The sequence below is a fragment of the Phascolarctos cinereus genome, unplaced genomic scaffold (genome assembly GCF_003287225.1).
Source record: "Phascolarctos cinereus isolate Bilbo 61053 unplaced genomic scaffold, phaCin_HiC Scaffold_726;HRSCAF=1367, whole genome shotgun sequence".
Taxonomy (NCBI): Eukaryota; Metazoa; Chordata; class Mammalia; order Diprotodontia; family Phascolarctidae; genus Phascolarctos; species Phascolarctos cinereus.
Genome location: NW_027556098.1, coordinates 223,770,368 through 223,782,498, shown reverse-complemented (window position 1 = coordinate 223,782,498; position 12,131 = coordinate 223,770,368). Strand labels below are relative to the sequence as shown.

General features: G+C 33.7%; 1 protein-coding gene across 3 annotated transcripts in view; it reads right to left on the bottom strand.

Moving 5' to 3' along the window:
* Positions 1-12,131, bottom strand: part of LOC110211523 (sodium channel protein type 1 subunit alpha) — a 207,507-nt gene that overhangs the window by 100,172 nt on the left and 95,204 nt on the right. For 2 of the 3 annotated variants that reach the window (XM_020990890.2, XM_078146988.1), the window contains 2 exons: positions 9,703-9,794; positions 8,363-8,632 (listed from right to left, as the gene is read on the bottom strand). In XM_020990890.2, coding sequence (XP_020846549.1) covers positions 8,363-8,632; positions 9,703-9,794 — 362 coding nt within the window. Of the gene's footprint in view, positions 1-8,362; positions 8,633-9,516; positions 9,609-9,702; positions 9,795-12,131 lie in introns of all 3 variants that reach the window. The other variant, XM_020990889.2, reaches the window with a different exon arrangement.

Genomic DNA, 12,131 nt, shown 5'->3' with positions numbered 1-12,131 from the left:
ATATTCTCATTAGAGAAAAAAAATCCTGAAATGACCCCTTAATATTCAACTAACTACAAGATCTTCACAGAGAACACCTTCCAGTATCTTGGCAACATGAACATATGAAACATATAAGGAGCCAAGAGTACGTCATACTTAACTCTGCTTTCCCTCAATTTCTTCTAAAAAGCCATTCTTAATAAAAGCTAAGTTAATACATTACTGCATATTATGAAAGATATAACTGGTCCCAATCCATTGCCTTTCCTTAGACTAAAAACAAGATATCAGTTAAATCTTTCCCTTTTAAGATATCTAACCATTGATTTAAAAAGTATCAAACCCCTGGTACTTTATTATTATTATTTTTTAACACAAATCCCATATTAGTCATACATTTGTGTACTATGAACCAATTGCTTACAAAGTAATTCCAGAAAATAGTAGGAAGCTAGGATTCAAGGGTATTTAAAGTTTAAAATCATTAGATGTATTCATAATGTCTCTTGAAAGTATCTTCCTGTCCCTATGAATTATGCTTTGATTCACCTTTTCTTTTCAAATGTTAGCACTTGAAGATAGTAAGATTAAAAAGGAAGGTCTTGTTACTTTTTTCCTATTAAAAGGAAAGGGATTTTTGATGCCAATTCTTTCATTCTTTTTTTTCTCCATTTTTTTTTATTGTTGTTTTTGGATGGGCAATGAGGTTAAGTGACTTGCCCAGGGTGACACAGCTAGTAAGTGTCAATATATTTGAGGCTGGATTTGAACTCAGGTCCTCCTGAATCCAGGGCTGGTGCTCTATCCACTGTACCACCTAGCAGCCCCCTCTTTCACTCTTTTGAGAATGAATATTGGCAAAGATATTGAGCATTTGCATCAATACTTGAAATAAGCAAGCTGCTTTAAGTAACTTTTTTGATTTAAAACTACAACTTTCCCCCTCTAGCTATGTGTCACCATGTATAGAGAACTGGGCTTGGAGTTGTGAAGATCTGAGCTGAAATCCTGCATCAAACACTTCTAAGTGTGACCACTGGAAAGTCCCTTAACTTCTGTCTGCCTCAGTTTCCTCATCTGTAAAATGGAGATAATAATAACACTTACCTTCCAGGGTTGTTGCAAGGATAAGATTGGAGTTAATATTTGTAAAGTGCTCTGTAAACCTTAAAGTACTATATAAATGCTAGCTTTTAGTTACTATTATTCACACTATGCTGCTCTTGATTATAAAGCCCAATAAAATACATTACATTTCTATCAGTCTATCATTTCCCCCAAATTTTTAACATTTTTATTTAAAATTTTGAGTTCCAAATTCTATCCCTTCCTCTCTCCTTCTCCCCCCCCCCCCCGGCCAATGGTAAGCAATTAGATATAAATTATACATAAGCAATTATGTAAAACATTTCCACATGTCATTTTGTACAAGAAGACCAAATAAAAGGAAAAAATAAAAGAAAGTGAAAAAATTGCAAGCTTCAGTCTATATTAAATCAATATCAGTTCTTTCTCTGAAGGCATATAGTACGCTTCATCGTTAGTCCTTTAGGATTGTCTTGGATTATTGTACTACTGAGACTAGCTAAGTCATTCACAGTACTTCATCAAACAATACTGCTGTTACTGTGACAATGTTCTCCTGGTTCTGTTCACTTCACTATGCATCAGTTCATGTAAGTCTTTCCAGGATTTTCTGAAATCATCCTGCTTGTCATTTCTAATAGTACATTCCATCACAAATATATTCCACAGCTTGTTTAGCCATTCCCCAGCTGATGGACATCCCTTTGACTTCCAGTTCTTAGCCACTACAAAAAGAGCTGCTGTAAATATTTTTGTACAAATAGGTCCTTTTCCCTTTTTTTCAGATGTCTTTGGGATATAGACCTTGCAGTGGTGTTGCTAGATGAAAGGGTATGCACAGTTTCATAGCCCTTTGGACATAGTTCCAAAATGCTGTCCAGAATGGTTGGATCAGTTTACAATTCTACCAACAATGCATTAGTGTACCAGTTTTCCCATATCCCCTCCAATATCTAACATTTTCCTTTTTTGTCATATTAGCCACCCTGATAGGTATGAGCTGGTACCTCAGACTTGCTTTAATTTGCATTTCTCTGATCAACAGTGATTTTGCACATTTTTTTTCATATGACTATACATAGCTTTGATTTCTTGTCTGAAAACTGCCTGTTTATATCCTTTGACCATTTATTGATTGGGGAATGACCCAGTTCTCTCTATATTTGAGAAATGTGGCCTTTATTAGAGATATTTGTCTCAAAATTCCCCCTCCCCATACACACAGCAGTTTTCTGCTTTTCTTATAATTTTTGGTTGTATTGGTTTTGTTTGTGCAAAACCATTTTAATTTTACATAACCAAAATTATCTATTTTATATTTTGTAATGCTCTTTATTTCTTCTTTGTTCCTAAATTCTTCCCTTATCTATAAATCTGAAGGAGAAACTATTCCATGTTCTCTTAATTTGCATATGGTATCACCTTTTATGTGTAAATCATGTACCCATTTTCATCTTATCTTCGTATATGATAGGAGATGTTGGTCTATATCTTGCTTCTGCCATATTGTTTTCCAGTTTTTCCAACAGTTTTTGTTAAATAATGAGTTTTTGTTCTAAAAGCTTGAATCTTTGGGTTTATTGTACACAAGGTTAGTAAGGTCATTACTAAAATGTAATTTATACTTAATCTATTCTATTGATCCACCACTTTTCCTTAGCCAGTACCAAATTATTTTGATAATTACCACTTTGTAATATAGTCTGAGATATGGTACAGCTAGACCATCTTCTTTTACATTTTTTAAATTGACTCCCTTGAAATCCTTGAACTTTTGTTTTTTCCAGATGAATTTTGTTATTATTTTTTCTAGCTCTATAAAATATTTTTGATAGTTTGATTGATACGGCACTAAATAAACAGATTAATTTATTATTTTTAATTTATTTATTATTTTAATTTATTATTATTGTTTAATTTTTATTATGTTGGCTTGGCCTACCCATAAGTAATTAATATTTTTACAATTGTTTAAATCTGACTTTATTTGTATGAAAAGTGTTTTACATTTGTGTTCATATAATTCCCGGGTTTGTTTTGGCAGGTCAACTCCCAAGTGTTTTATATTGTCTACAGTTATTTTAAATGGAATTTTTCTATCTTTTGTTATTGGACTTTGTTGGTAATATATAGAAATGTTGATGATTTATGTGTTTTTTTTTATCCTACAACTATGCTAAAGTTGTTAATAATTTCAAGTAGGTTTTCAGTTGAATCTCTAGGATTTTCTAAGTGTACCATCATATTATCTGCAAAGAATGATAGTTTTGTTTCCTCATTGCCTATTCTAATTCCTTTAATTCATTTTTTCTTCTCATTGCTATAGCTAACATTTCTAGAACAATATTAAATAGTGATAACAGGCATCCTTACTTCACTGCTGATTAAATTGGGAAGCCTTCTAGCTTATCCCCATTACAGATAGTGCTTGCTGATGATTTTAGATAAATATTACTTATTGTTTTAAGGTAAGATACATTTATTCCCATGCTCTCTAGTGTCTTTAATAGGAATGGGTACTGTATTCTGTCAAAGGCATTTTCTGCATCTATTGAGATAATCATATAATTTCTGTTGGGTTTTTTGTTATTGAAATGACCAGTTATGCTGATAGTTTTGCTAATATTGAACTAGCTCTGCAATTCTGGCATGAATCCCATCTGGTCATAGTGTATGATCCTTGTGATATATTGCTGTAATCTCTTTACTAGTATTTTATTTAAAAATTTTGCATCAATATTCATTAGGAAAGTTGGTCTATAATTTTCTTTCTCTGTTTTGGCTGTTCTTGGTTTAGGTATCAGCACCATATTTGTGTTGAAAAATTAATTTGGTACAACTCCCTCACCCATTTTCCCAAAGCGTTGGGATCAATTGTTCTTTAAATATTTGGTAGAATTCATTTGTGAGTCCATCTGGTCCTGACAATTTTTTCTTAAGAAGTTCATTGATGGCTTGTTCAATTTCTTGTTCTAAGATTGGGTTATTTAAATACGTTATTTCTTCTCCTAGTAATCTGAGTAATTTATATTTTGTAGATATCCATTTCATTTAGATTGTCAAATTTATTAGCATATAATTGGGCAAATAGCTCCTAACAATTGTCTTAATTTTCTCTTCACTGGTGGTGAATTCACCCCTTTCATTTCAGATACTAGTAATTTGGTTTTCTTCTTTCCTTTAAACCAAATTAACCAACGGTTTAACTATTTCATTGTTTTTTTCCCTATAAAAGCAGCTTCTAGTTTTAGTGATTAATTTAATGGTTTTCTTACTTTCAGTTATATTAATCTCACCTTTGATTCTCACGATTTCCAATTTCATGTTTAATTGGAGATTTTTAATTTGTTCTTTTTCTAGTTTTTTTAAAATTTGCATGCCCATTTCATTAATCTGCCTTTTCACTATTTTACTGCTATAATTATAATTATATAATGATAATAAAGTACCACTTTGGCTACATTCCATAAATTTTGTCATGTTGTCTTATTGTCATTTTCTTTAATGAAATTATTGATTGTTTCTATGATTTGTTCTTTTACCCACTTGTTTTTTAGGATTAGATTATTTAATTTCTAATTAATTTTAAACCTCTCTTCCCATTGTTTATTATTGAATATGATTTTATTGCATTATGATCACCATAATACATGATTGTATTATGAAAAAAATGCATTTACTATTTTTGTTTTCTGCATTTGGTTGTGAGGTTTTTATGTCCTAATATATGGTCAATGTTTGTGTAGGTGCCATGTACTGCTGAGAAAAAGGTATATTCCTTTCTATTCCCATTTAATTTTCTACAGAGGTCTATCATATCTAACTTTTCCAGAATTTTATTCATCTCCTTCTTTTTTGTTTATTTTTTGGTTAGATTTATCAGATTCTGAGAGGAGAAAGTTGAGGTCACTCATATAGCTTTATTATCTATTTCCTCCTTTAACTCATTCAACTTCTTCAAATTTTGACGCGTATATCCGCGCATATATGTGTAGTATTGATGTTACTTCATTGTCTCTGGTACCTTTCAGCAAGATTTCCTTCTTTATCTCTTTTAATTAGATCTATTTTTGCTTTGTTTGAGACCATGATCGCTACCCCTGCTTTGTTTGCTTCAGCTGAAGCATAATAGATACAGCTCCAGACCCCTACCTTCACTTTGTGTGTATCTCTCTGCTTCAAATGTGCTTCTTGTAAGCAACATATTATAAGATTATGATTTTTAATCCATTCTGCTACCTGATTCTGTTTTATGGTTGAGTTCATCCCATTCATATTTATAGTTATGATATGTGTATTTCCCTCCATGCTATTTTTCTCTTATTTCCCTCTCTCACCTCATCACCCTTTCCCTCCTCACAAGTATTTTACTTTTTACCACCACTTTCCTCAATATACCCTCCTTTTTATCAGTCCCCCTCCCCCTTCTATCATCCCCATCCCTTTTTACTTCCTTATAAGGTAAGATAGATTTCTATATCCAACTGAGTGTATATGTTATTCTCTCAGTCCATCATTTTAACTATACTTCAATTTAAGCTACATGATAACAATAGCTAATAATACCCAACATTTATGTAGCACTTACTATGTGATGGTTTGTTTTATCTATAAACTCTTATAATTCTGAGTTTTAAGCAGCTACAGATGTAAGCTTTTTAATTTTTGTCTTTGGTGATTTTACCAACATAATGATATTCTTGCTTTGGAGCAAAAGTTGTAATAAAAATGTAAAGGCAACTAACAATATTAATAATAGCTAACAGTTATATAGTGCTTATTAAGTGCCAAGTAATTAGTACTTTACAATGATTATCTTGTTTGATTCTCACAAAAACCCTGGGAGGTAGGTGCTATTATTATCCCCATTGTGCAGTTGAGGAAACTGAGGTAGAGGTTAAGTGCCTTGCTCAGGTTCATACCACTAGTAAAATGTCTGAAGCTGTATCTGAAGTTGGGTCTTGCTGACTCCAAGCCCTGCACTATATTCACTGTATCACCTAGCCACCTTCTAAGAGGATACAACTCCTTCAGTAGAAGTGTGGATAACTTCATAAAAATCATTGCAATTACATTTTCTTAAATAGTAAACACAATCTAATTTATTTTCATTTATTCATGCTTCTTTGAGGAATCACTGTGAAATATCATTTTGATAATTTTCTCTTGTATTTTTTTTTGAGGGAACTTCATGGTATGCAAAGCTGACAAATCTTCTCAAATTTATGGTGTTGTCATAAGAAGATATGGTTTATTAATAAAGAGCATTTTTCCTACTTGCCATGGAATAAATGTTTTCTGACATCTCATACTAGCTAGCCATGCTGGTCATGATACTGGGTATTTGAGAAGTTAAAGCAAGATTTCTTATTCATCAATATGAATTAAATCTGTACATGCAAGAGGAGACTGGTTGAAAAAAGGATGATGATCAGAGATGTAAAAACAAATACCACTTATTTGTTTGTTGGATCAATTCCAAGCTTAATATGTTGCAAAGGTAAACACATATGAATACGAAATACAATTCATCAATAAATATGGTGCTCCTTATTTATGGCCCTTTAGGGTTCTTTTTTGTTTTGTTTTTCCTTTTTTATTTTTTCAGTGAGGCAATTGGGGTTAAGTGACTTTCCCAGAGCCACACAGCTAGTGAGTGTTATGTGTCTGAGACTGGATTTAAACTCAGGTCCTCCTGACTCCAGGGCCGGTGCTCGATACACTGCACCATCTAGATGCTTCAGCCCTTTAGTTTTAATGCTGATATTTCATTGGTAGGCAGAGTCTAGGCAAGACCTGATGGATAAAAAATCTGGGAATGGGAACTCTCTCTACTACTATCTTGCAAATGAATCCTAGGGATCTGCCTGAAAGAGAAGTTAAGTGATCTGCTCAAGGTCACACAGACAGTATCAGAGGTAGGATCTAATCTTAGGTCTTTCTTAGTCCAATCCTAGCGCTCTACAAACTATGCCACCCTTTTGCTACATTGTAAATTGCCAAAACTCAAATAAGTCTTATAATAGCAGCTCAAATTTATGTGGCACTTTATAAACCTGTAGAATAAATTTTCCATATGGCAACACTTAAAATAATTTTACAAATACCATGACTCCCATTTTTCAGAGGAAAAAAACAGGCTCTGGCAGTAAATCCTACTTCTGTGACTGATAAATGGATGCCTTGTTATTATTACCTCATGGCTTTACATTCTTGTTTATTAGAACAGAGAGTCAAATGGAAGGATGTGGGAAAGGAAGAGAAAATCAATAACCTCAAATCCATCACTGTGTTTTATAAGAGTAGTCATCCTCACACAGTCTTTATTAAAATGAAATGCTGTAACTGACACTACTCTGTCTTGGTTCTTCTCATATTTTGCTGCTCCTTCTCAGTCTCCTTTGCTGGATCATTGTTCATGTACTATCCCTCTTAAATAGCTGGTGTTGAAATATTGTTGAAACTATCTACCACTCCAAGTATAGAATGTACCCATTTCTTTATAGGCTAAAAAACAAACATTACTTTTCTATCTACAGTATACAGTCACAAAATCCAAAATGATTTTCTTCCTGGCTTTGATTATACAGTTAGAGACAACATATTTTCCCTCCATATCCATACTACGATATTGTATTTCTCACACCATGATGTAATCAAACCGGAAATAAGCAAATCATTACAGAATTTAAATTCATACCTAGCTTGCTTCATCATTCTCCAATGTGATGGCACAAGCAACATATAGAAGCCAGAAAAGGGAAGGTTTTATGTATAAAGGAGAGGCAGATTAGGATAGTATACAGAGAGCCGGCATCAACTCCAAAAAGACCTGGATTCAATTCCCATTTCTGACACCTGTCTGCATGACTATGGGCCACTTCAAGTCAGTGATCTAGGCAACACTCAAAGACACTAAGTTGAAGAAAAGGTGACAACCTGAATGGGAGAGCAGATTCCCTCAGCCAGAGGTTTCCTCTATTAATAAAATCCCAGGTCCAATATTTATATATGAAATTTTAAATGTTCATGTAAACTTTAGAGATCAAAAAACATAATTAGAGAATCTGAACATATGCTATCTGAAATCCAAAAGAAGAAAAAAGAAACAAATTTAGAGTATTCTTCATAAATCTTTTAAAATAGATTAATTAGTCTTTAAAAGAATACATCCTATTATTTTATCCCCCCTTTTGCTTTTCAAGTCTTGATGGTAGGCAGACCAACAATTTAAATCATCTATCTATCTGTCCATCTATCTACTGCATAAAACAATCACAGTAGTAATTCTTACTTTCATCTTCAATGTAAGATTTCCAGTCAAACTCAAAGATGGTTTCATTCACAAGGGTGCCGTTATAATCTTTAGTAACATTCTTTTCAATAGTGTGTTCCTCATAAGAGGAATTAGTGGGAGGCCATTGTACACATTTATTCCTCAGGTTGCCCATAAACAACTGTAGTCCAATGAGAGCAAATACACTCAAACAAAACACAGTCAGGATCATGACATCAGAAAGCTTCTTCACTGACTGAATCAGAGCCCCCACAATAGTCTTCAAGCCTGGAAATAGAAAAGGATATTATTATGAAGGACCAATGGATCTGAAAAGATGTACTTTTTTTCTAAGATACAGATATTCCATGCAGAAACCTAAGTAAATGGTTAGAATGTTCATGAAAGAACAACACTATAGACAGGTGAAGCTCATGGATATGAACTGATGAAACTTGATGGTCACTTGAAATGAATGGAAATGAATGATCCACATTCCATCTAAGTCGAGCAAGTGATAATGGAGTTCAAGTTCTTCATGAGCTCCATGTCAAGACAAATCTTCTTATGGTGCTCCTCTTTTATAATGCTGCTAGTTCCAAACTCATGTTGGCATCAGTTTTATAACAAATCCCAGTTACAGAAAAATGGCAAATGACCAGGAAATTTAAAAGGATTTTGCTATAAAACTTGAGGTGGTTTGGAGAATGAAAGGCATTTGTTAGAACAAATTCCCCATGCAGGCTCATGCTATTCTTTATTAGTTTATGAACTTAATCTTTTGTTAACAAAATCATATTTTTCAATTGATTATACTTCTTAGTCATCAATGTCTTCAATAAATGGGAAGTTACAACATATTGGTAGGTTACCATGATAAGCAACCCTTTGTATTGACTGTAATAGAGGAGAAGCTTTTTTTGCATCATAAGATGCAAACCACAATGACTATATATTTTGATTTCTCATGCAAGGATTCATTAAACTCCAAGGCTGATTTCAGAATGAAAGCCAAAAAGCTTATGTCAAAAAACCCCAAGAATCATAGCTCAGTCAAACACAGTCTCTTATGATTCCTGGTTTCTTGTAACATTGAGTAGTGACAAGCGACAAGGCTGACGTTGAAAATCTATGATGAGATAATCAGCCTCGGTGTTTAACCTCTCTCTCACCTGGAATGACTGAAATTGTTTTCAATGCTCGGAGAACTCTGAATGTTCTCAACGCTGAGACATTGCCCAGGTCCACAAACTCTGTCACATATCTGTATAGGGGAGTTCACACACAAACAATAACAGGATACAAAGAAATAACTATAGGTACAAGGGGCCTTATGCTTTACACTAATTACTTCTTACCTGGAATTACAGAAATAGTTTTCAAAGCTCTCAAGACTCTGAAAGTTCGAAGAGCTGAAAAATTGCCTAGGTTTACAAATTCTGTTACATACCTGTAGAATTAAATCAGAGTTATTCAGGATTTAAGCAGGGTTTATGCTACTTGCTTGGGTGTTTTTAAAAAGACATTTTCTGGTACTTTTACAAGAAGTTTAAAAAGCAACAATCAGAAATTAAAGTCACTGTCATTACAATTCACCTCCAATGTTTTAAGGCTACTAGCTAAATGCATATTTCACAGAAGCATATATCACTGATTTCATTTGAAACTGCAAAATAATAATTATAAAAAAACTTTCATTGCTCAACAGAGGGAAGTCAAAAAGCTTGGCTCCAGGAGAATGTAAATCCCTTGAAAACAGACTAACAGAAATTTCATTTTTATCTTTGCATCCCCAGGACCTAGTACATTGTGCCTTGTACAGAGTAGTGCTTAATAAATGTTTGTTGAATTGAATTCATTGGGATCTAATTCTGGTTAGAAAGAAGGCAAGGATTGAAGTTAGTTTATCAGTAACTAAGGTGTAAAATGTCACTATGAATACATGAATTTTTTTAACCAGTATAAACACTTAGAAAATAGAAAGATAAATTAAGATAAAATATTTAATAAGTCCCCATTACTGGTCCTACTATCATTACTTCCTATTAATTTAAAGGAAAGAGAAACTCAGATGGTTTTCCTTTTTTTCTCTCTGAATTTCCTCTTGGTCAGCTCTGTTACAGCTTTCCCCTCTTCCTGAATTCTTCTTTTAAAAATCAGAGAGAGCAAGAAAACCCACAATTGAAGTGTCAGGATGGTACAGGGGAAAGAATGCTGGATATGGAATAAAGAAACTTGGGTTGGAATCCTAGCTTTGCTACTGATAGCATTTGTGACCTTAGGCAAGTCATTTCCCCTCTTAGGCCTCAGTTTCCTCATTTGCAAAATGATGGGGTTGGACTAGATAAATTCTATAGTCTCTTCCAACTCTGGTTTTACACCAGAGGGAGTACCCATGCCTATCACTTTTAGGTTACTCCTAAGCTCCCTCTTATCATTCTCATAGATTTCTTTCTCTTTGGGAAGAAAGGACAGGTTGAAGAGATGATGAAGCAAATTATAAAGATATAAGATGCTTTTGTGTTGGCATGCATGCATATGTGTATGTAAATGTGTGTGTGTGTGAAAGACAAAGAGAGAGAGAAACAGAGGGACAGAAAGAAGAGGCAGGAAGGGAAGGGAAAGGAAGGAGAGAGAATTATAATCAAGGAAGTACATACTTGTTTGTGCCCAAAGTCTAAAATAAATCACTAGAGAATGAAATAAGAACTAATGGGAATGAAATCAGAAGCTGAAGAAAATTAAGTAATGTAATAGAGATCTACTATAATTTATCTCTCCTTCCAATTTTATTTTGGTTGGATTGATCAGAGTGTTTATTGCAGGCAGATGACCATGCATTCAGAATCATAGAATCCCTGAGTTAGAAGGGACATCAGAGATCATGTAATCCACACCAAATCTGACTGAGAATCTCCTATAAGACATCCCAAACAAGTGGTAATTGAGGGTTTAAGGAGGGCGAACTGATTCTTTCCTGAGGCAGCTAATTTCACTTTTATAGAATAGCAACAAAGCCTACATCTGCTTCTTTGCATCTTCCATCCATTGCTTTCAATTCTCCCCTTCGAGGCTAAACAGACTAAACCTAATTCCTCTTCCACATAACAGTCTTACTACTTGAACATTGGCTGTCAAGTTCTCCCTCAGTTTTCTCCTCTTCTGATTAAATGCTCCCATTAATTTTAAGATTTTGTCACTTTCCAAGTGATCATTGAATGAAGTGCCTATCACTGAATGAACTACTTCAGCTGGTGACCTAACAAGAGAAGAAAACAGTAGAACTATAATCTCCTGACTTCCAGATAATATTCTTCTATTAGTGCAATCTAAGGTGGCATTAGGATTTTTTTTTTTTTTGGAGAGGGATGGACTGGCATATTGCACTGATGACTCACATTAACCTAATGATTCACTAAAATTCCCAATTTTTTTTTCAGATAAACTGTCTAACCACACATTTCCTATAATTTACTTTTGAAACGGAAATTTTGAACCCAAGTGGATCATTTCTATTTATGCCTATTAAATTTTATCTTCATTTATTAGGCCCAAATTCTATTCTATTAAATTATTCTTGGATCCTACAGGCATCCAGTGTTATCCATACCTCACAGCTTTGTGGCACCTGCAAAACTGATAAACATGTTATCTGTGCTTTTACCCAAGCCACAAATGTTAAACAGCAAAGCCAAGGATAGAACTATAGGATACTCTACTAGAAACCTGCTTCTAAGTGAGCCATGGATTACTACTCTTTGGGTCTAGTCATTCATCCAATTCTGAG